Source organism: Oncorhynchus keta, chromosome 9 (genome assembly GCF_023373465.1).
Source record: "Oncorhynchus keta strain PuntledgeMale-10-30-2019 chromosome 9, Oket_V2, whole genome shotgun sequence".
Lineage (NCBI taxonomy): Eukaryota > Metazoa > Chordata > Actinopteri > Salmoniformes > Salmonidae > Oncorhynchus > Oncorhynchus keta.
The window spans coordinates 2,389,744-2,416,184 of NC_068429.1; the positions used below are offsets into that span (position 1 = coordinate 2,389,744).

The 26,441-nt window shown below is 39.6% G+C and overlaps 1 protein-coding gene across 1 annotated transcript in view; it reads left to right on the forward strand.

Moving 5' to 3' along the window:
- Positions 1-26,441, forward strand: part of LOC118377883 (ciliary neurotrophic factor receptor subunit alpha-like) — a 255,118-nt gene that overhangs the window by 131,843 nt on the left and 96,834 nt on the right. The window contains exons 4-5 of the mRNA XM_052526010.1: positions 5,835-6,001; positions 21,177-21,340. Coding sequence (XP_052381970.1) covers positions 5,835-6,001; positions 21,177-21,340 — 331 coding nt within the window. The remainder of the gene's footprint in view (positions 1-5,834; positions 6,002-21,176; positions 21,341-26,441) is intronic.

Below are 26,441 nucleotides of genomic sequence, written 5' to 3' on the forward strand. Positions count from 1 at the left end.
ATAAGACAACATCTCATTCACTAACATAATAAGACAACATCTCAACATTCACTAACATAATAAGACACCATCTCCTTCTCTAACATAATAAGACAACATCTCCTTCTCTAACATAATAAGACAACATCTCCTTCTCTAACATAATAAGACAACATCTCCTTCTCTAACATAATAAGACAACATCTCCTTCTCTAACATAAGACAACATCTCCTTCTCTAACATAATAAGACAACATCTCCTTCTCTAACATAATAAGACATCTCCTTCTCTAACATAATAAGACAACATCTCTCATTCACTAACATAATAAGACAACATCTCCTTCACTAACATAATAAGACAACATCTCAACATTCACTAACATAATAAGACAACATCTCCTTCACTAACATAATAAGACAACATCTCATTCACTAACATAATAAGACAACATCTCCTTCACTAACATAATAAGACAACATCTCTCCTTCTCTAACATTCACTAACATAAGACAACATCTCCTTCTCTAACATAATAAGACAACATCTCCTTCTCTAACATAACACCATCTCCTTCTCTAACATAACAAGACACCATCTCCTTCTCTAACATAATAAGACAACATCTCCTTCTCTAACATAATAAGACAACATCTCCTTCTCTAACATAATAAGACAACATCTCCTTCACTAACATAATAAGACAACATCTCCTTCTCTAACATAATAAGACAACATCTCCTTCTCTAACATAATAAGACAACATCTCCTTCTCTAACATAATAAGACAACATCTCCTTCTCTAACATAACAAGACACCATCTCCTTCTCTAACATAATAAGACAACATCTCCTTCTCTAACATAATAAGACATCTCCTTCACTAACATGACAACATCTCCTTCTCCAAATAATAAGACACCATCTCCTTCTCTAACATAATAAGACATCTCCTTCTCCAAATTAATAAGACAACACCTCCTTCTCTAACATAATAAGACAACATCTCCTTCTCTAACATAACAAGACACCATCTCCTTCTCTAACATAATAAGACACCATCTCCTTCTCTAACATAATAAGACACCATCTCCTTCTCTAACATAATAAGACACCATCTCCTTCTCTAACATAATAAGACACCATCTCCTTCTCTAACATAATAAGACACCATCTCCTTCTCTAACATAATAAGACACCATCTCCTTCTCTAACATAATAAGACACCATCTCCTTCTCTAACATAATAAGACACCATCTCCTTCTCTAACATAATAAGACACCATCTCCTTCTCTAACATAATAAGACACCATCTCCTTCTGCTACATAATAAGACAACATCTCAACTTCTCTAACATAATAAGACACCATCTCCTTCTCTAACATAAGACACCATCTCCTTCTCTAACATAATAAGACACCATCTCCTTCTCTAACATAATAAGACACCATCTCCTTCTCTAACATAATAAGACACCATCTCCTTCTCTAACATAATAAGACACCATCTCCTTCTCTAACATAATAAGACACCATCTCCTTCTCTAACATAATAAGACACCATCTCCTTCTCTAACATAATAAGACACCATCTCCTTCTCTAACATAATAAGACACCATCTCCTTCTCTAACACAATAAGACACCATCTCCTTCTCTAACATAATAAGACAACATCTCCTTCTCTAACATAATAAGACACCATCTCCTTCTCGAACATAATAAGACAACATCTCCTTCTCTAACATAATAAGACACCATCTCCTTCTCTAACATAATAAGACACCATCTCCTTCTCTAACACAATAAGACACCATCTCCTTCTCTAACATAATAAGACACCATCCCTTCTCTAACATAAGACACCATCTCCTTCTCTAACATAATAAGACACCATCTCCTTCTCTAACATAAGAAACATCTCCTTCTCTAACATAATAAGACACCATCTCCTTCTCTAACATAATAAGACACCATCTCCTTCTCTAACATAAGACAACATCTCTTCTCTAACATAATAAGACACCATCTCTTCTCTAACATAATAAGACACCATCTCCTTCTCTAACATAATAAGACACCATCTCCTTCTCTAACATAATAAGACAACATCTTCTTCTCTAACATAATAAGACAACATCTCCTTCTCTAACATAATAAGACACCATCTCCTTCTCTAACATAATAAGACACCATCTCCTTCTCTAACATAATAAGACACCATCTCCTTCTCTAACTAACATAATAAGACAACATCTCCTTCTCTAACATAATAAGACACCATCTCCTTCTCTAACATAATAAGACAAACATAATAAGACATCTCCTTCTCTAACATAATAAGACAACATCTCCTTCTCTAACATAATAAGACAACATCTCCTTCTCTAACATAATAAGACAACATCTCCTTCAACATCAACATCTCATTCTCTAACATAATAAGACACCATCTCCTTCTCTAACATAATAAGACAACATCTCCTTCTCTAACATAATAAGACAACATCTCCTTCTCTAACATAATAAGACACCATCTCCTTCTCTAACATAATAAGACACCATCTCCTTCTCTAACATAATAAGACAACATCTCCTTCTCTAACATAACACCATCTCCTTCTCTAACATAACAAGACACCATCTCCTTCTCTAACATAATAAGACACCATCTCCTTCTCTAACATAATAAGACAACATCTCCTTCTCTAACATAATAAGACAACATCTCCTTCTCTAACATAATAAGACACCATCTCCTTCTCTAACATAATAAGACACCATCTCCTTCTCTAACATAATAAGACACCATCTCCTTCTCTAACATAACAAGACACCATCTCCTTCTCTAACATAATAAGACACCATCTCTCCTTCTCTAACATAATAAGACACCATCTCCTTCTCTAACACAATAAGACAACATCTCCTTCTCTAACATAATAAGACAACATCTCCTTCTAACATAATAAGACAACATCTCCTTCACTAACATAATAAGACAACATCTCCTTCACTAACATAATAAGACAACATCTCCTTCACTAACATAATAAGACAACATCTCCTTCTAACATAACATAATAAGACAACATCTCCTTCTCTAACATAATAAGACAACATCTCCTTCACTAACATAATAAGACAACATCTCCTTCTCTAACATAATAAGACAACATCTCCTTCTCCAACATAATAAGACAACATCTCCTTCTCTAACATAATAAGACATCTCCTTCTCTAACATGACAACATCTCCTTCTCCAAATAATAAGACAACATCTCCTTCACTAACATGACAACATCTCCTTCTCCAAATAATAAGACATCTCCTTCTCCAAATAATAAGACAACATCTCCTTCACTAACATGACAACATCTCCTTCTCCAAATAATAAGACAACACCTCCTTCTCTAACATAATAAGACATCTCCTTCTCTAACATAACAAGACACCATCTCCTTCTCTAACATAATAAGACAACATCTCCTTCTCTAACATAATAAGACAACATCTCCTTCACTAACATGACAACATCTCCTTCTCCAAATAATAAGACAACACCTCCTTCTCTAACATAATAAGACATCTCCTTCTCTAACATAACAAGACAACATCTCCTTCTCTAACATAATAAGACAACATCTCCTTCTCTAACATAATAAGACACCATCTCCTTCTCTAACATAATAAGACACCATCTCCTTCTCTAACATAATAAGACACCATCTCCTTCTCTAACATAATAAGACACCATCTCCTTCTCTAACATAATAAGACACCATCTCCTTCTCTAACATAATAAGACACCATCTCCTTCTCTAACATAATAAGACACCATCTCCTTCTCTAACATAATAAGAAACCATCTCCTTCTCTAACATAATAAGACACCATCTCCTTCTCTAACATAATAAGACACCATCTCCTTCTCTAACACAATAAGACACAATCTCCTTCTCTAACACAATAAGACACCATCTCCTTCTCTAACACAATAAGACACCATCTCCTTCTCTAACATAATAAGACAACATCTCCTTCTCTAACATAATAAGACAACATCTCCTTCTCCAACATAATAAGACATCTCCTTCTCTAACATAATAAGACACCATCTCCTTCTCTAACATAAGACACCATCTCCTTCTCTAACATAATAAGACACCATCTCCTTCTCTAACATAATAAGACACCATCTCCTTCTCTAACATAATAAGACACCATCTCCTTCTCTAACATAATAAGACACCATCTCCTTCTCTAACATAATAAGACACCATCTCCTTCTCTAACATAATAAGACACCATCTCCTTCTCTAACATAATAAGACACCATCTCCTTCTCTAACATAATAAGACACCATCTCCTTCTCTAACATAATAAGACACCATCTCCTTCTCTAACATAATAAGACACAATCTCCTTCTCTAACATAATAAGACACCATCTCCTTCTCTAACATAATAAGACACCATCTCCTTCTCTAACATAATAAGACACCATCTCCTTCTCTAACATAATAAGACACCATCTCCTTCTCTAACATAATAAGACACCATCTCCTTCTCTAACATAATAAGACAACATCTCCTTCTCTAACATAATAAGACAACATCTCCTTCTCTAACATAATAAGACAACATCTCCTTCACTAACAAGACATCTCCTTCTCTAACATAAGACAACATCTCCTCTTCTCTAACATAATAAGACAACATCTCCTTCTCTAACATAATAAGACACCATCTCCTTCTCTAACATAATAAGACACCATCTCCTTCTCTAACATAATAAGACACCATCTCCTTCTCTAACATAATAAGACAACATCTCCTTCTCTAACATAATAAGACACCATCTCCTTCTCTAACATAATAAGACAACATCTCCTTCTCTAACATAATAAGACAACATCTCCTTCTCTAAATAATAAGACAACATCTCCTTCTCTAACATAATAAGACAACATCTCCTTCTCTAACATAATAAGACACCATCTCCTTCTCTAACATAATAAGACACCATCTCCTTCTCTAACATAATAAGACACCATCTCCTTCTCTAACATAATAAGACACCATCTCCTTCTCTAACATAATAAGACACCATCTCCTTCTCTAACATAATAAGACACCATCTCCTTCTCTAACATAATAAGACAACATCTCCTTCTCTAACATAATAAGACACCATCTCCTTCTCTAACATAATAAGACACCATCTCCTTCTCTAACATAATAAGACACCATCTCCTTCTCTAACATAATAAGACACCATCTCCTTCTCTAACATAATAAGACAACATCTCCTTCTCTAACATAATAAGACAACATCTCCTTCTCTAACATAATAAGACAACATCTCCTTCTCTAACATAATAAGACACCATCTCCTTCTCTAACATAATAAGACAACATCTCCTTCTCTAACATAATAAGACACCATCTCCTTCTCTAACATAATAAGACAACATCTCCTTCTCTAACATAATAAGACACCATCTCCTTCTCTAACATAATAAGACACCATCTCCTTCTCTAACATAATAAGACAACATCTCCTTCTCTAACATAATAAGACAACATCTCCTTCTCTAACATAATAAGACAACATCTCCTTCTCTAACATAATAAGACAACATCTCCTTCTCTAACATAATAAGACAACATCTCCTTCTCTAACATAATAAGACACCATCTCCTTCACTAACATAATAAGACACCACCTCCTTCTCTAACATAATAAGACAACACCTCCTTCTCTAACATAATAAGACACCATCTCTCTGTCATCTTCCCCCTCTGTTGTTCTCTCTCGCTCTCTCCGCTCTCTCCTCTCTCTCCTCTCAGACACAACCAGGAGTCCCTAGAAGTAACAAGGGATGTGGTCCATAAGAACCGCTGCCACGTTCTGTTCCCTGAGGTGTTCAGTAGCTACCCCTACAGAGTCAACGTTACAGCTGTCAACGCCCTGGGAAAAGCCTCCACCACCATCACCTTTGAAGAGATCAACATAGGTACGTAGACCATGGTTGTTTTTTGTTGTATCGCAGGCTGTCAACCTTGGTGTCAACTCTCCTCACCAGCCAAATATCACTCAGAACAACCTGTCCTATCAGGCTGTGTCAACCTTGATGTCAACTCTCCTCACCAGCCAAATATCACTCAGAACAACCTGTCCTATCAGGCTGTGTCAACCTTGATGTCAACTCTCCTCACCAGCCAAATATCACTCAGAACAACCTGTCCTATCAGGCTGTGTCAACCTTGATGTCAACTCTCCTCACCAGCCAAATATCACTCAGAACAACCTGTCCTATCAGGCTGTGTCAACCTTCACATCACAGCAGTCATTGTTTATTTTATAGCCAACTCTCTACAACAGCAACCTGCAGGCAGCCTAATTATATTTTCTTTAAACTCATTAGGACAGACAACAGAAGTTTGTTAGGACAGACAACATATGTCAGTCATCATTAATGGTCGTTATTCCGTAGGTAAATATTTTCTGAAACAGGCTGAAGGATCTAATATTCAATTCTCCCTGTATTGATACAATGTCTGCGTCTCAAATGGCTCCCTATTCCCTATAGTTTGCACAACTTTTGGCAAAGACCCACATGGAATAGGGAGCCATTTGGGCCAGACCCAGAGGTCTGGAAGGGATGAGAGAGCCAAGCCTACAGTATGGGTTCGTAGCTTCAACCCCCGCAGCACACAAACTGATTAATGGACTGGTGAATTTATATTTGTTTTATCTTGCTTTGTCTGCTCTTGTCAGTATTATGGATATCTCTGATCAGCTACCCAGGAAAGGGCTGAAAACAGCCCATGTTAATATATGTAGCCTTAGAAATAAGGTTCATGAAATGATAATTCCTTTGATGATACACCAGTAGCAATACAAGGATATAAAGCGACAGGAATGCTTTTAATTTTTTATTTTCTTTTAATTGCCTGTTCAGGGGCAGAACGACAGATTTGTGTCAGCTCGGGGGTTTGAACTTGCAACCTTCCGGATACTAGTCCAACGCTCTAACCACTAGGCTACGCTGCCTCCTCTACAGGTGTTCTAACCACTAGGCTAACCTGCCACCTCTATCCTAACCACTAGGCTAACCTGCCACCTATACTTCTAACCACTAGGCTAACCTTGCCACCTCTACACTCTAACCACTAGGCTAACCTGCCACCTCTACACTCTAACCACTAGGCTACCTGCCTCCTCTAATAACCACTAGGCTAACCTGCCATCTCTACTCTCTAACCACTAGGCTAACCTGCCACCTCTACTCTCTAACCACTAGGCTACGCTGCCGCCCAGGGGAGGTGTTGCTGTATATATTCAGAGCCATATCCCTGTAATGCTTAGAGGAGATCTTATGTTTTAAGTGTTATTGATGTGTTGCGGTTGCAGGTTCACTAGGCACATCTGAAGGAAACATATGAATAGAGGGACATGTGAAGGAAGGAAACAGATGATGAACAGAGGGACATGTGAAGGAAGGAAACAGATGTTGAATAGAGGGACATGTGAAGGAAGGAAACAGATGTTGAACATAGGGACATGTGAAGGAAGGAAACAGATGATGAACAGAGGGACATGTGAAGGAAGGAAACAGATGATGAACAGAGGGACATGTGAAGGAAGGAAACAGATGATGAATAGAGGGACATGTGAAGGAAGGAAACAGATGATGAACAGAGGGACATGTGAAGGAAGGAAACAGATGATGAACAGAGGGACATGTGAAGGAAGGAAACAGATGATGAACAGAGGGACATGTGAAGGAAGGAAACAGATGATGAACAGAGGGACATGTGAAGGAAGGAAACAGATGATGAACAGAGGGACATGTGAAGGAAGGAAACAGATGATGAACAGAGGGACATGTGAAGGAAGGAAACAGATGATGAATAGAGGGACATGTGAACGAAGGAAACAGATGTTGAATAGAGGGACATGTGAAGGAAGGAAACAGATGATGAACAGAGGGACATGTGAAGGAAGGAAACAGATGATGAACAGAGGGACATGTGAAGGAAGGAAACAGATGAACAGAGGGACATGTGAAGGAAGGAAACAGATGATGAACAGAGGGACATGTGAAGGAAGGAAACAGATGATGAATAGAGGGACATGTGAAGGAAGGAAACAGATGAACAGAGGGACATGTGAAGGAAGGAAACAGATGAACAGAGGGACATGTGAAGGAAGGAAACAGATGATGAATAGAGGGACATGTGAAGGAAGGAAACAGATGATGAATAGAGGGACATGTGAAGGAAGGAAACAGATGATGAACAGAGGGACATGTGAAGGAAGGAAACAGATGATGAATAGAGGGACATGTGAAGGAAGGAAACAGATGATGAACAGAGGGACATGTGAAGGAAGGAAACAGATGATGAATAGAGGGACATGTGAATGAAGGAAACAGATGTTGAATAGAGGGACATGTGAAGGAAGGAAACAGATGAATAGAGGGACATGTGAATGAAGGAAACAGATGATGAATAGAGGGACATGTGAAGGAAGGAAACAGATGATGAACAGAGGGACATGTGAAGGAAGGAAACAGATGATGAATAGAGGGACATGTGAATGAAGGAAACAGATGTTGAATAGAGGGACATGTGAAGGAAGGAAACAGATGAATAGAGGGACATGTGAAGGAAGGAAACAGATGATGAACAGAGGGACATGTGAAGGAAGGAAACAGATGATGAACAGAGGAACATGTGGCGCTCCGGTACCGCTTGCCGTGCGGTAGCAGAGAGAACCATCTGTGGCTAGGGTCGCTGGAGTCTTTGGCCATATTTATGTCCTTCCTCTGACACCGGCTGGTGTAGAGGTCCTGGATGGCAGAAGCTTGGCCCATAAAACATGATTTTGTATTTGTTTTGTACCATCTTTGAAATGCAAGAGAAAGGCCATCATGTATTATTCCAGCCCAGCAATTTAGATTGTGGCCACTAGATGTCAGCAATGTATGTGCAAAGTTTTAGACTGATCCCAATCAACCATTGTATTTCTGTTTAAAAAATTGTATCAAGACTGCCCAAATGTGCCTGATTTGTTTATAAATAACTTTTCATGTTCAAAATGGTGCTCTCTCTCAAACAATAGCATGGTATTATTTCAATGTAATAGCTACTGTAAATTGGATAAGTCTTACTCACATCGGCTACTGCGAGCGTGATCACAGAGTCATCAGGAACAGCTGGTGCTCTCATGCATGCTTCAGTATTGTTTACTTCAAAGAATGCATAGAAGTAATTGAACTTGTCTGGTAGGCTCGTGTTACTGGGCAGCTCAGGGCAGTGTAGTAATATTCAATCTTAGTCCTGTATTAATGCTTTGGATTGTTTGATGGTTTGTTTGAGGGCATAGCGGGATTTCTTATAAGCGTCTGGGTTAGAGTCCCGCTCCTTGAAAGTGGCAGCTCTATGCTTTAGCTCAGCACGGATGTTGGCTGTAATCCAGGGCTTCTGGTTTGTGTACGTACGGTCACTGTGGAGACAACGTCATTGATGCAGCCAGTGACTGATTGGTTGGGATATGTACACTGTGGGGCGACGTCGTCTATGCACTTATTGATGCGGCCGGTGACTGATATGGTTTATTCCTCAAAGGAATTGGAAGAATCCGGGAACATATTCCAGTCTGTGCTAACAAAACAGTCCTGTAGCTTAGCATTTGCATCATCTGACCACTTCCGTATTGAGCGAGTCACTAGTACTTCCTGCTTTAGTAGGCATCAGGAGGATAGAATTATGGTCAGATTTGCCAAATGGAGGGCAAGGGAGAGCTTTGTACGTGTCTCTGTGTGTGGAATAAAGGTGGTCTAGTGTTTTTTCCCCTCTGATTGCACATGTAACATGCTGGTAGAAATGAAGTATAACTGATTTAAGTCCCCGGCCACTAGGAGCTCGGCCTCTGGATAAGCATTTTCTCTTGTTTGCTTATCAATCAAACTCAATCAATCACATTTATTTATGAAGCCCTTTTTAAATCAGCTGATGTCACAAAAAGCTACACAGAAACCCAGCCTAAAACCCCAAACAGCAAGCAATGCAGATGTAGAAGCTTGGTTGACTTAAATAGCTTGTTGAGTGTGGTCTTAGTGCCAGCATCGGGTTGTGGTGGTAAATAGACAGCTACGAAAAATATAGATGAAATTTCGTTATAAATAATGTGGTCTACAGTTTATCATGAGACACTTCCTCAGGCGAGCAAAACGTTAATAAATCGTCCTTAATATTAGATTTCTCACACCAGCTGTTGTTGACAAATAGACACAGACCTCCACCCCTTGTTTTACAAGAGGCATCTGTTCTATCTTGCCGATGCATGGAAAACCCAGCCAACTGTATATTATCTATGTTGTCGTTCAGCCGCAACTCTGTGAAACATAAGATATTACAGTTTTTAAATATCCCGTTGGTAAGATAGTCTTGAACGAAGCTCATCCAGTTTATTCTCCAGTGATTGCACGTTTGCCAATAAGGCGGATGGTAGAGGTGGGTTACCCAATCACCGATGAATTCTCACAAGGTACCTGGACCTGCGTCCCCTGTATCGCTGTCTTTTCTTTATGCTAATGACAATGATTTGGGCCTGGTCCGGTATCAGCAGTAAATCCTTTGCCTCCGACATGTTAAAGAAAAAATCTTTGTCCAGTTCGAGGTGAGTAATCGCTTTTCTGACATCCAAAAGCTCTTTTCAGTTGTAATAAATGGTGGCAGAAACATTGTGTACAAAATAAGTTACAACGCAAAAGCAAAAAACGCTAAAGAAAACCGCAAAAAAACACAACACAGTTGGTTAGGAGCCCGTAAAAAAGTAGCCATCACCTCCGGCACCAATGTTTCAGCTATCAGTCCATCACCTGAATGTTTCAGATACCAGAGCATTGTCTTAATGTTTCAGCTATCAGCCCATTGTCTGAATGTTTCAGCTATCAGTCCATCACCTGCATGTTTCAGATACCAGAGCATTGTCTTACGGTTTCAGCTATCAGCCCATTGTCTGAATGTTTCAGCTATCAGTCCATCACCTGCATGTTTCAGATACCAGAGCATTGTCTTACGGTTTCAGCTATCAGTCCATCACCTGCATGTTTCAGATACCAGAGCATTGTCTTACGGTTTCAGCTATCAGCCCATTGTCTGAATGTTTCAGCTATCAGTCCATCACCTGCATGTTTCAGATACCAGAGCATTGTCTTACGGTTTCAGCTATCAGTCCATCACCTGCATGTTTCAGATACCAGAGCATTGTCTTACGGTTTCAGCTATCAGCCCATCACCTGAATGTTTCAGCTATCAGCCCATTGTCTGAATGTTTCAGCTATCAGCCCATTGTCTGAATGTTTCAGCTATCAGCCCATCAGCTGAATGTTTCAGCTATCAGTCCATCACCTGCATGTTTCAGATACCAGCGCATTGTCTTAATGTTTCAGCTATCAGTCCATCACCTGCATGTTTCAGATACCAGCGCATTGTCTTATGGTTTCAGCTATCAGCCCATCAGCTGAATGTTTCAGCTATCAGTCCATCATCTGGGGGTTTCAGCTATCAGTCCATCATCTGAATGTTTCAGCTATCAGTCCATCATCTGGGGGTTTCAGCTATCAGCCAGTAATCTGGAGGTTTCAGCTATCAGCCCATCATCTGAATGTTTCAGCTATCAGCCAGTCATCTGAATGTTTCAGCTATCAGCCCATCATCTGAATGTTTCAGCTATCAGTCCATCACCTGCATGTTTCAGCTATCAGTCCATCATCTGAATGTTTCAGCTATCAGTCCATCATCTGGGGGTTTCAGCTATCAGCCAGTAATCTGGAGGTTTCAGCTATCAGCCAGTCATCTGAATGTTTCAGCTATCAGCCCATCACCTGCATGTTTCAGCTATCAGCCCATCATCTGAATGTTTCAGCTATCAGCCAGTCATCTGGAGGTTTCAGCTATCAGCCAGTCATCTGAATGTTTCAGCTATCAGTCCATCATCTGAATGTTTCAGCTATCAGTCCATCATCTGAATGTTTCAGCTATCAGTCCATCATCTGGGGGTTTCAGCTATCAGCCAGTAATCTGGAGGTTTCAGCTATCAGCCAGTCATCTGAATGTTTCAGCTATCAGCCCATCACCTGCATGTTTCAGCTATCAGCCCATCATCTGAATGTTTCAGCTATCAGCCAGTCATCTGGAGGTTTCAGCTATCAGCCAGTCATCTGAATGTTTCAGCTATCAGCCCATCACCTGAATGTTTCAGCTATCAGCCAGTCATCTGAATGTTTCAGCTATCAGTCCATCATCTGGAGGTTTCAGCTATCAGCCAGTCATCTGGAGGTTTCAGCTATCAGCCAGTCATCTGGAGGTTTCAGCTATCAGCCCATCACCTGCATGTTTCAGCTATCAGTCCATCATCTGGAGGTTTCTAAAGTAATACTGAATACAAAGTGTTTTGTTTAGGGCAATTCCAATACAACACATTACTGAGAAGCACCCCTCATATTTTCAAGCATAGTGGTGGCTGAATCGTGTTCTGTATATGCTTGCAATCGTTAAGGACTGGGGAGGTTTTAAGGGTAAAAAAAATAAATAGAATTTAGTTTAGCACAGGAAAAATCCTAGAGGAAAACCTGGTTAAGTCTGCTTTCCACAAGACCCTGGGGGATTAATTCACCTTTCAGCAGGACAATAACCTGAATTACAAGGTCAAATCTACACTGGCGTTGCATGCCTAGAAAACATTCAATGTTCCTGAGTGGCCTAGTTACAGTTTTAACTTAAACTTCTCTAGGATAGGGGGCAGCATTTGGAATTTTGGATGAAAAGCATGCCCAAATTCAACTGCCTGCTACTCATCCCCAGAAGATGAGATATGCATATTAGTAGATATGGATAGAAAACACTCTGAAGTTTCTAAAACTGTTTGAATCATGTCTGTGAGTATAACAGATCTTATGTAGCAGGCGAAACCCCGAGGACAAACCATTCAGATTTCTTTTTTTTTTAGGTCACTCTCTTTTCAATGGGTTTTCATTGGGGATCCAGATTTCTAAGGGACTTGCTTTCAGTTCCTACCTTCCACTGGATGTCACCAGTCTTTAGAAATTCGTTGAGGTTTTTCCTTTGTGTAATGAAGAAGAAGCCCTGTTCAAAACGATGGTCTTCATGTGTACAGTTTACTTTCTTCCTGTATTGAACACAGAACATTCAATCTTCAATCTTATTGATTCTTTACTTTAAAAAATACCCAAAGTTGTATTACAAAAGTAGTTTGAAATGTTTTCGCAAAGTTTACAGGTAACTTTTGGGATATTTTGTAGTCACGTTGCTCAAGTTGGAACCGGTGTTTATCTGGATCAAACGCGCCAAATAAATGGACATTGTGGATATATATGGATGGAATTAATCGAACAAAAGGACCATTTGTGATGTTTATGGGACATATTGGAGTGCCAACAAAAGAAGCTCGTCAAAGGTAAGGCATGATTTATATTTTTATTTCTGCGTTTTGTGTCGCGCCTGCAGGGTTCAGCTCTCTTTGTTTACAGGGGTGCTATCCTCAGATAATAGCATTGTTTGCTTTCGCCGAAAAGCCTTTTTTAAATCTGACATGTTGGCTGGATTCACAACACGTGTAGCTTTAATTTGGTATCTTACATGTGTGATTTCACATGAAGAAGGACCAAAGCACAGCGCTGTAAACGGTATCCTCTCTAGCTCTGTAACGATCGTCTGTTGAAGAAGGTGTGGACCAAAGCGTAGCATGGTAAACGGTATCCTCTCTAGCTCTGTAACGATCGTCTGTTGAAGAAGGTGTGGACCAAAGCAAAGCGCGGTAAACGGTATCCTCTCTAGCTCTGTAACGATCGTCTGTTGAAGAAGGTGTGGACCAAAGCGTAGCGTGGTAAACGGTATCCTCTCTAGCTCTGTAACGATCGTCTGTTGAAGAAGGTGTGGACCAAAGCGTAGCGCTGTAAACGGTATCCTCTCTAGCTCTGTAACGATCGTCTGTTGAAGAAGGTGTGGACCAAAGCACAGCGCGGTAAACGGTATCCTCTCTAACTCTGTAACGATCGTCTGTTGAAGAAGGTGTGGACCAAAGCGTAGCGCTGTAAACGGTATCCTCTCTAGTTCTGTAACGATCGTCTGTTGAAGAAGGTGTGGACCAAAGCGTAGCGCTGTAAACGGTATCCTCTCTAACTCTGTAACGATCGTCTGTTGAAGAAGGTGTGGACCAAAGCGTAGCGCTGTAAACGGTATCCTCTCTAGCTCTGTAACGATCGTCTGTTGAAGAAGGTGTGGACCAAAGCACAGCGCGGTAAACGGTATCCTCTCTAGCTCTGTAACGATCGTCTGTTGAAGAAGGTGTGGACCAAAGCGTAGCGCTGTAAACGGTATCCTCTCTAGCTCTGTAATGATTGACCTTTCAAGAAGGACCAAAGCGCATCACGGTAAACGGTATCCTCTCTAGCTCTGTAACGATCGTCTGTTGAAGAAGGACCAAAGCACCACACGGTAAACGATATCCTCTCTAGCTCTGTAACGATCGTCTGTTGAAGAAGGTGTGGACCAAAGCGTAGCGTGGTAAACGGTATCCTCTCTAGCTCTGTAACGATCGTCTGTTGAAGAAGGTGTGGACCAAAGCACAGCGTGGTAAACGATATCCTCTCTAGCTCTGTAACGATCGTCTGTTGAAGAAGGTGTGGACCAAAGCACAGCGTGGTAAACGGCATCCTCTCTAACTCTGTAACGATCGTCTGTTGAAGAAGGACCAAAGCACAGCGTGGTAAACGGTATCCTCTCTAGCTCTGTAATGATTGACCTTTCAAGAAGGACCAAAGCACAGCGTGGTAAACGGTATCCTCTCTAGCTCTGTAATGATTGACCTGTCAAGAAGGACCAAAGCACAGCGTGGTAAACGGTATCCTCTCTAGCTCTGTAACGATCGTCTGTTGAAGAAGGACCAAAGCACCACACGGTAAACGGTATCCTCTCTAGCACGTTAAACGGTCGTACTTTTATTTCCACTGACCACTGAATAACATTAATAACAAAGAGAATTAACGAAAACCGGAACAGTCCTGTCAGGTGCAGAAACACAAAATAGAAAATAACCACCTACAAAAACCCTGTGGGAAAAAGCTACCTAAGTATGGTTCCCAATCAAAGACAACGATAGACAGCTGTCCCTGATTGAGAACCAGACCCGGCCAAAACATAGAAATACAAAAACATAGAAAAGGGAACATAGAATACCCACCCTAATCACACCCTGACCAAACCAAAATATAGACATAAAAAGCTCTAAGGTCAGGGCGTGACAAGTAATGACTCAGGGGTCTGAATACTTATGTAAATTAGATGTTTCTGTATTTAATTTCCAATAAATTAGCAACATTTTCTACGAGCATTTTCACTTCATTATGGGGTATTGTGTGTAGATGGGTGAGGAACAAGGTGTTCCTAATGTTTGGTATAATCAGTGTATACTGTAGGTAGGGGTAAAATGACTAGACAACAGGATAAATAATAGACAGTAACAGCAGTATACTGTAGGTAGGGGTAAAGGATAGATAATAGACAGTAACAGCAATATACTGTAGGTAGGGGTAAAGGATAGATAATAGACAGTAACAGCAGTATACTGTAGGTAGGGGTAAAGGATAGATAATAGACAGTAACAGCAGTATACTGTAGGTAGGGGTAAAGGATAGATAATAGACAGTAACATCAGTATACTGTAGGTAGGGGTAAAGGACAGATAATAGACACTAACAGCAGTATAATGTAGGTAGGGGTAAAGGATAGATAATAGACAGTAACAGCAGTATACTGTAGGTAGGGGTAAAGGATAGATAATAGACAGTAACAGCAGTATACTGTAGGTAGGGGTAAAGGATAGATAATAGACAGTAACAGCAGTATACTGTAGGTAGGGGTAAAGGATAGATAATAGACAGTAACAGCAGTATACTGTAGGTAGGGGTAAAGGATAGATAATAGACAGTAACAGCAGTATACTGTAGGTAGGGGTAAAGGACAGATAATAGACAGTAACAGCAGTATAATGTAGGTAGGGGTAAAGGACAGATAATAGACAGTAACATCAGTATACTGTAGGTAGGGGTAAAGGATAGATAATAGACAGTAACAGCAGTATACTGTAGGTAGGGGTAAAGGATAGATAATAGACAGTAACAGCAGTATACTGTAGGTAGGGGTAAAGGACAGATAATAGACACTAACAGCAGTATAATGTAGGTAGGGGTAAAGGATAGATAATAGACAGTAACAGCAGTATATTGTAAGTAGGGGTAAAGGATAGATAATAGACAGTAACAGCAGTATACTGTAGGTAGGGGTAAAGGATAGGTAATAGACAGTAACAGCAGTATACTGTAGGTAGGGGTAAAGGATAGATACTAGACAGTAACAGCAGTATAATGTAGGTAGGGGTAAAGGATAGATAATAGACAGTAACAGCAGTATACTGTAGGTAGGGGTAAAGGATAGATAATAGACAGTAACAGCAGTATACTGTAGGTAGGTGTAAAGGATAGATAATAGACAGTAACAGCAGTATACTGTAGGTAGGGGTAAAGGATAGATAATAGACAGTAACAGCAGTATACTGTAGGTAGGGGTAAAGGATAGATAATAGACAGTAACAGCAGTATACTGTAGGTAGGGGTAAAGGATAGGTAATAGACAGTAACAGCAGTATACTGTAGGTAGGGGTAAAGGATAGATAATAGACAGTAACAGCAGTATATTGTAGGTAGGGGTAAAGGATAGATAATAGACAGTAACAGCAGTATACTGTAGGTAGGGGTAAAGGATAGATAATAGACAGTAACAGCAGTATACTGTAGGTAGGGGTAAAGGACAGATAATAGACAGTAACAGCAGTATAATGTAGGTAGGGGTAAAGGACAGATAATAGACAGTAACATCAGTATACTGTAGGTAGGGGTAAAGGATAGATAATAGACAGTAACAGCAGTATACTGTAGGTAGGGGTAAAGGATAGATAATAGACAGTAACAGCAGTATACTGTAGGTAGGGGTAAAGGACAGATAATAGACACTAACAGCAGTATAATGTAGGTAGGGGTAAAGGACAGATAATAGACAGTAACATCAGTATATTGTAGGTAGGGGTAAAGGATAGATAATAGACAGTAACAGCAGTATACTGTAGGTAGGGGTAAAGGATAGATAATAGACAGTAACAGCAGTATACTGTAGGTAGGGGTAAAGGACAGATAATAGACACTAACAGCAGTATAATGTAGGTAGGGGTAAAGGATAGATAATAGACAGTAACAGCAGTATATTGTAAGTAGGGGTAAAGGATAGATAATAGACAGTAACAGCAGTATACTGTAGGTAGGGGTAAAGGATAGGTAATAGACAGTAACAGCAGTATACTGTAGGTAGGGGTAAAGGATAGATACTAGACAGTAACAGCAGTATAATGTAGGTAGGGGTAAAGGATAGATAATAGACAGTAACAGCAGTATACTGTAGGTAGGGGTAAAGGATAGATAATAGACAGTAACAGCAGTATACTGTAGGTAGGGGTAAAGGATAGATAATAGACAGTAACAGCAGTATACTGTAGGTAGGGGTAAAGGATAGATAATAGACAGTAACAGCAGTATACTGTAGGTAGGGAGTAAAGGATAGATAATAGACAGTAACAGCAGTATACTGTAGGTAGGGTAAAGGATAGGTAATAGACAGTAACAGCAGTATACTGTAGGTAGGGGTAAAGGATAGATAATAGACAGTAACAGCAGTATATTGTAGGTAGGGGTAAAGGATAGATAATAGACAGTAACAGCAGTATACTGTAGGTAGGGGTAAAGGATAGATAATAGACAGTAACAGCAGTATACTGTAGGTAGGGGTAAAGGACAGATAATAGACAGTAACAGCAGTATAATGTAGGTAGGGGTAAAGGATAGATAATAGACAGTAACAGCAGTATACTGTAGGTAGGGGTAAAGGATAGATAATAGACAGTAACAGCAGTATACTGTAGGTAGGGGTAAAGGACAGATAATAGACACTAACAGCAGTATAATGTAGGTAGGGGTAAAGGACAGATAATAGACAGTAACAGCAGTATATTGTAGGTAGGGGTAAAGGATAGATAATAGACAGTAACAGCAGTATACTGTAGGTAGGGGTAAAGGATAGGTAATAGACAGTAACAGCAGTATATTGTAGGTAGGGGTAAAGGATAGATACTAGACAGTAACAGCAGTATACTGTAGGTAGGGGTAAAGGATAGATAATAGACAGTAACAGCAGTATACTGTAGGTAGGGGTAAAGGATAGATAATAGACAGTAACAGCAGTATACTGTAGGTAGGGGTAAAGGACAGATAATAGACACTAACAGCAGTATAATGTAGGTAGGGGTAAAGGATAGATAATAGACAGTAACAGCAGTATACTGTAGGTAGGGGTAAAGGATAGATAATAGACAGTAACAGCAGTATACTGTAGGTAGGGGTAAAGGATAGATAATAGACAGTAACAGCAGTATACTGTAGGTAGGGGTAAAGGATAGATAATAGACAGTAACAGCAGTATATTGTAGGTAGGGGTAAAGGATAGATAATAGACAGTAACAGCAGTATACTGTAGGTAGGGGTAAAGGATAGGTAATAGACAGTAACAGCAGTATACTGTAGGTAGGGGTAAAGGATAGATAATAGACAGTAACAGCAGTATAATGTAGGTAGGGGTAAAGGATAGATAATAGACAGTAACAGCAGTATACTGTAGGTAGGGGTAAAGGATAGATAATAGACAGTAACAGCAGTATACTGTAGGTAGGGGTAAAGGATAGATAATAGACAGTAACAGCAGTATACTGTAGGTAGGGGTAAAGGATAGATAATAGACAGTAACAGCAGTATACTGTAGGTAGAGGTAAAGGATAGATAATAGACAGTAACAGCAGTATACTGTAGGTAGGGGTAAAGGATAGATAATAGACAGTAACAGCAGTATACTGTAGGTAGGGGTAAAGGATAGATAATAGACAGTAACAGCAGTATACTGTAGGTAGGGGTAAAGGATAGATAATAGACAGTAACAGCAGTATACTGTAGGTAGAGGTAAAGGATAGATAATAGACAGTAACAGCAGTATACTGTAGGTAGGGGTAAAGGATAGATACTAGACAGTAACTGCAACCGGTACTGTTGCGATTTGATTCGTTATTTAGAAGTCTTGTTTTAACAGTCTTATGACTTGATGATAAAAGCTGTTCAGGATATTGTTGGTTCCAGACATACTGCACTGGTACTACTTGCTGTGCGGTAGCAGAGAGAACAGTCTGACTTGGGTGGCTGGAGTCTGGAGCCTCAGTGAGGACCATGTTAATTCCTTAGCGATGTGTACACCGAGATACTTGAAGCTCTCGTGCCCCTCCGCTTCCCATTGACTCCGTACCGGTACCGTCTGTAAACAGCCTTCCCTCCGTACCGTACAGCTATTGTTATTTTATTGTTTTACATTTTTTTCTTGAGTTTATTTCGTAAATATGTTTTTAGCTGTTCTTAAAGCTGCATTGTCGGTTGTAAGCAAACATTTAAGGTCTTCAGCTGCTGTACTCAGAGAACGTGACAAATAAAATGTTCTTTGATTTAATACGAGGCGTGGAAATCATCTGTGGATCTGTTGGGGCGGTATGCACATTGGAGTGGGTCCAGGATGATAATGGTGTTGATGTTGTTGTCCTCCGTTTGTCATATCTATTGTTTGGTCTGATGTCTCTCTCTCTCTGTATACATTTGAAGTCGGAAGTTTACATACACTTAGGTTGGAGTCATTTAAAACTCGTTTTTCGAACCACTCCACAAATTTCTTGTTAACAAACTTTTGTTTTGGCAAGTCGGTTAGGACATCTACTTTGTGCACGACACAAGTAATATTTCCAACAATTGTTTACAGACAGATTATTTCCCTTATAATTCACTGTATCACAATTCCAGTGGGTCAGAAGTTTACATAGACTAAGTTTACTGTGCATTTAAACAGCTTGGATGTATTTCAAGGCCTACCTTCAAACTCAGTGCCTCTGTGCTTGACATCATGGGAAAATCAAAAGAAATCAGCCGAGACCTCAGAAAATAAAATGTAGTCATACCGCTCTGGAAGGAGACGCGTTCTGTCTCCTGGAGTACTTTGGTGTGAAAAGTGCAAATCAATCCCAGAACAACAACAAAGGACCTTGTGAAGATGCTGGAGGAAACAGGTACAGAAGTATCTATATCCACAGTAAAACGAGTCCTACATCGACGTAACCTGAAAGGCCGCTCAGCAAGGAAGAAGCCACTGCTCCAAAACCGCCATAAAAAAAAGCCTACGGTTTGCAACTGCACACGGGGACAGAGATCGTACTTTTTGGAGAAATGTCCTCTGGTCTGATGAAACAAAAATACAACTGTTTGGAGGAAAAAGGGGGAGGCTTGCAAGCCGAAGAACACATCCCAAATGTGAAGCACGGGGGTGGCAGCATCATGTTGTGGGGGTGCTTTGCTGCAGGAGGGACTGGTGCACTTAACAAAATAGATGGCATCATGAGGAAAATTACGTGGATATACTGGAGCAACGTCTCAAGACATCAGTCAGGAAGTTAAAGATTGGTCGCAAATGGGTCTTCCAAATGGACAATGACCCCAAACATACTTCCAAAGTTGTTGCATAATGGCTTAAGGACAACAAAGTCAAGGTATTGGAGTGACCATCACAAAGCCCTGACCTCAATCCTATAGAACTTTTGTGTCAGAACTGAAAAAGCATGTGCGAGCAAGGAGGCCTACAAACCTGACTCAGTTACACCAGCTCTGTCAGGAGAAATGGGCCAAAATTCACCCAATTTATTGAGGGAAGCTTGTGGAAGGCTACTCAAAACATTTGACCCAAGTTAAACAATTTATAGGCAATGCTATAAAATGCTAATTGAGTGTATTTAAACTTCTGACCTACTGGGAGTATGAATAAATAAATAAAAGCTGAAATAAATAATTTTCTCTACTATTATTCTGACATTAAACCGAGTTTAAATGTATTTGGCTAAGGTGTGTACATTTCTGACAACTGTATATATTTTATTGTGGTGATGTGAACCCCAACCCATTTCTCTCCCTGTAGTGAAACCAGACCCCCCTGAAAGGGTGGTGGCCACTCCCATCCCCAGCAACGTGCGTCGTTTAGAGGTCACCTGGAATAGCCCTTCTACCTGGCCTGATGTAGAAATCTTCCCCCTGAAGTACTTCCTACGATACAGACCCCTCATCAGAGACCAGTGGCAACACGTGAGTCCGAGCCTTTCTATCACTACTGTAGTAGCAGGGTGAATGTAGGATCTACACGGCACGTTGAACAATGTCAAAGATCACCTTTCCTTTATACAGTCTGCAGTCTCCAATGCATTACCATCCTCTCTATACCAATGCATTACCATTCCTCTCAATACCAATGCATTACCATTCCTCTCGATACCAATGCATTACCATCCTCTCAATACCAATGCATTACCATCCTCTCAATACCAATGCATTACCATCCTCTCAATACCAATACATTACCATCCTCTCAATACCAATGCATTACCATCCTCTCAATACCAATGCATTACCATCCTCTCAATACCAATGCATTACCATTCCTCTCAATACCAATGCATTACCATCCTCTCAATACCAATGCATTACCATTCCTCTCAATACCAATACATTACCATTCCTCTCTATACCAATGCATTACCATTCCTCTCAATACCAATGCATTACCATTCCTCTCAATACCAATGCATTACCATCCTCTCAATACCAATGCATTACCATTCCTCTCAATACCAATGCATTACCATTCCTCTCAATACCAATACATTACCATCCTCTCAATACCAATGCATTACCATCCTCTCAATACCAATGCATTACCATTCATCTCAATACCAATGCATTACCATCCTCTCAATACCAATGCATTACCATCCTCTCAATACCAATGCATTACCATTCCTCTCCATACCAATGCATTACCATTCCTCTCAATACCAATGCATTACCATTCCTCTCAATACCAATGCATTACCATCCTCTCAATACCAATGCATTACCATTCCTCTCAATACCAATACATTACCATTCCTCTCAATAACAATGCATTACCATTCCTCTCAATACCAATGCATTACCATTCCTCTCAATACCAATGCATTACCATTCCTCTCTATACCAATGCATTACCATTCCTCTCAATACCAATGCATTACCATTCCTCTCAATATCAATGCATTACCATTCATCTCAATACCAATGCATTACCATTCCTCTCTATACAAATGCATTACCATTCCTCTCTATACCAATGCATTACCATCCTCTCAATACCAATGCATTACCATTCCTCTCAATACCAATGCATTACCATCCTCTCAATACCAATGCATTACCATTCCTCTCTATACCAATGCATTACCATTCCTCTCTATACCAATACATTACCATCCTCTCAATACCAATGCATTACCATCATCTCAATACCAATGCATTACCATTCCTCTCAATACCAATGCATTACCATTCCTCTCAATACCAATGCATTACCATTCCTCTCTATACCAATGCATTACCATTCCTCTCTATACCAATGCATTACCATTCCTCTCAATACCAATGCATTACCATTCCTCTCTATACCAATGCATTATCATTCCTCTCTATACCAATGCATTACCATTCCTCTCAATACCAATGCATTACCATTCCTCTCTATACAAATGCATTACCATTCCTCTCAATACCAATGCATTACCATCCATCTCAATACCAATGCATTACCATTCCTCTCAATACCAATGCATTACCATTCCTCTCAATACCAATGCATTACCATTCCTCTCAATACCAATGCATTACCATCCTCTCAATACCAATGCATTACCATCCTCTCAATACCAATGCATTACCATCCTCTCAATACCAATACATTACCATCCTCTCAATACCAATGCATTACCATTCCTCTCAATACCAATGCATTACCATCCTCTCAATACCAATGCATTACCATTCCTCTCAATACCAATACATTACCATCCTCTCAATACCAATGCATTACCATTCCTCTCAATACCAATGCATTACCATTCCTCTCAATACCAATGCATTACCATTCCTCTCAATACCAATGCATTACCATTCCTCTCAATACCAATGCATTACCATTCCTCTCAATACCAATGCATTACCATCCTCTCAATACCAATGCATTACCATTCCTCTCAATACCAATGCATTACCATTCCTCTCAATACCAATGCATTACCATTCCTCTCAATACCAATGCATTACCATCCTCTCAATACCAATGCATTACCATTCCTCTCAATACCAATACATTATCATCCTCTCAATACCAATGCATTACCATTCCTCTCAATACCAATGCATTACCATTCATCTCAATACCAATGCATTACCATTCCTCTCAATACCAATGCATTACCATTCCTCTCTATACCAATGCATTACCATTCCTCTCAATACCAATGCATTACCATTCCTCTCAATACCAATGCATTACCATCCTCTCAATACCAATGCATTACCATTCCTCTCAATACCAATGCATTACCATCCTCTCAATACCAATACATTACCATCCTCTCAATACCAATGCATTACCATCCTCTCAATACCAATGCATTACCATTCCTCTCAATACCAATGCATTACCATTCCTCTCAATACCAATGCATTACCATTCCTCTCAATACCAATGCATTACCATTCCTCTCGATACCAATGCATTACCATTCCTCTCAATACCAATGCATTACCATTCCTCTCAATACCAATGCATTACCATTCCTCTCTATACCAATGCATTACCATCCTCTCAATACCAATGCATTACCATTCCTCTCCATACAAATGCATTACCATTCCTCTCAATACCAATGCATTACCATTCCTCTCAATACCAATGCATTACCATTTCTCTCAATACCAATGCATTACCATTCCTCTCTATACCAATGCATTACCATTCCTCTCAATACCAATGCATTACCATTCCTCTCTATACCAATGCATTACCATTCCTCTCTATACCAATGCATTACCATTCCTCTCAATACCAATGCATTACCATTCCTCTCAATACAAATGCATTACCATTCCTCTCAATACCAATGCATTACCATCCTCTCAATACCAATGCATTACCATTCCTCTCAATACCAATACATTACCATTCCTCTCAATACCAATGCATTACCATTCCTCTCAATACCAATGCATTACCATTCCTCTCAATACCAATGCATTACCATTCCTCTCTATACCAATGCATTACCATTCCTCTCTATACCAATGCCTTACCATTCCTCTCAATACCAATGCATTACCATTCCTCTCTATACCAATGCATTACCATTCCTCTCAATACCAATGCATTACCATTCCTCTCTATACCAATGCATTACCATTCCTCTCTATACCAATGCATTACCATTCCTCTCAATACCAATGCATTACCATTCCTCTCTATACAAATGCATTACCATTCCTCTCAATACCAATGCATTACCATTCCTCTCTATACAAATGCATTACCATTCCTCTCTATACCAATGCATTACCATCCTCTCAATACCAATGCATTACCATTCCTCTCAATACCAATGCATTACCATCCTCTCAATACCAATGCATTACCATTCCTCTCTATACCAATGCATTACCATTCCTCTCTATACCAATACATTACCATCCTCTCAATACCAATGCATTACCATCATCTCAATACCAATGCATTACCATTCCTCTCAATACCAATGCATTACCATTCCTCTCAATACCAATGCATTACCATTCCTCTCTATACCAATGCATTACCATTCCTCTCTATACCAATGCATTACCATTCCTCTCTATACCAATGCATTACCATTCCTCTCAATACCAATGCATTACCATTCCTCTCTATACCAATGCATTACCATTCCTCTCTATACCAATGCATTACCATTCCTCTCTATACAAATGCATTACCATTCCTCTCTATACAAATGCATTACCATTCCTCTCAATACCAATGCATTACCATCCTCTCAATACCAATGCATTACCATTTCTCTCAATACCAATGCATTACCATTCCTCTCTATACCAATGCATTACCATTCCTCTCAATACCAATGCATTACCATCCTCTCAATACCAATGCATTACCATTCCTCTCTATACCAATGCATTACCATTCCTCTCTATACCAATACATTACCATCCTCTCAATACCAATGCATTACCATTCCTCTCAATACCAATGCATTACCATTCATCTGATTATACCAATGCATTACCATTCCTCTCAATACCAATACATTACCATCCTCTCAATACCAATGCATTACCATTCCTAGCAATACCAATGCATTACCATTCCTCTCAATACAATGCATTACCATTCCTTATACTAATGCATTACCATTCCTCTCAATACCAATGCATTACAGGGCTCTCAATACCAATGCATTACCATCCTCTCAATACATTGATTATATGCATTACCATTCCTCTCAATATCAATGCATTACCATTCATCTCAATAACAATGCATTACATTCCTCTCAATACAATGCTTACCATTCCTCTCAATACCAATGCATTACCATTCCTCTCTATACCAATGCATTACCATTCCTCTCAATACCAATGCATTATTCTCAATATCAATGCATTATATTATCTCAATACCAATGCATTACCATTCCTCTCTATACAAATGCATTACCATTCCTTATACTATATTACAGAGGACAGGGCTCATTCCTTATATACTAATGCATACCATTACTCTATACCAATCACATTGATTATACTAGCTCATATACCAATGCAGGGCTCACATTGATTATACTCAATACAGAGGACAGGGCTCACATTGATTATACTAGCTATATTACAGAGGACAGGGCTCAATTGACCAATGCATTATATTCTATATTACAGAGGACAGGGCTCTCTTTATACTAGCTATATTACAGAGGACAGGGCTCATTGATTATACTAGCTATATTACAGAGGACAGGGCTCACATTGATTATACTAGCTATATTACAGAGGACAGGGCTCACATTGATTATACTAGCTATATTACAGAGGACAGGGCTCACATTGATTATACTAGCTATATTACAGAGGACAGGGCTCACATTGATTATACTAGCTATATTACAGAGGACAGGGCTCACATTGATTATACTAGCTATATTACAGAGGACAGGGCTCATTTATACTAGCTATATTACAGATTATTGATTATACTAGCTATATTACAGAGGACAGGGCTCACATTGATTATACTAGCTATATTACAGAGGACAGGGCTCACATTGATTAT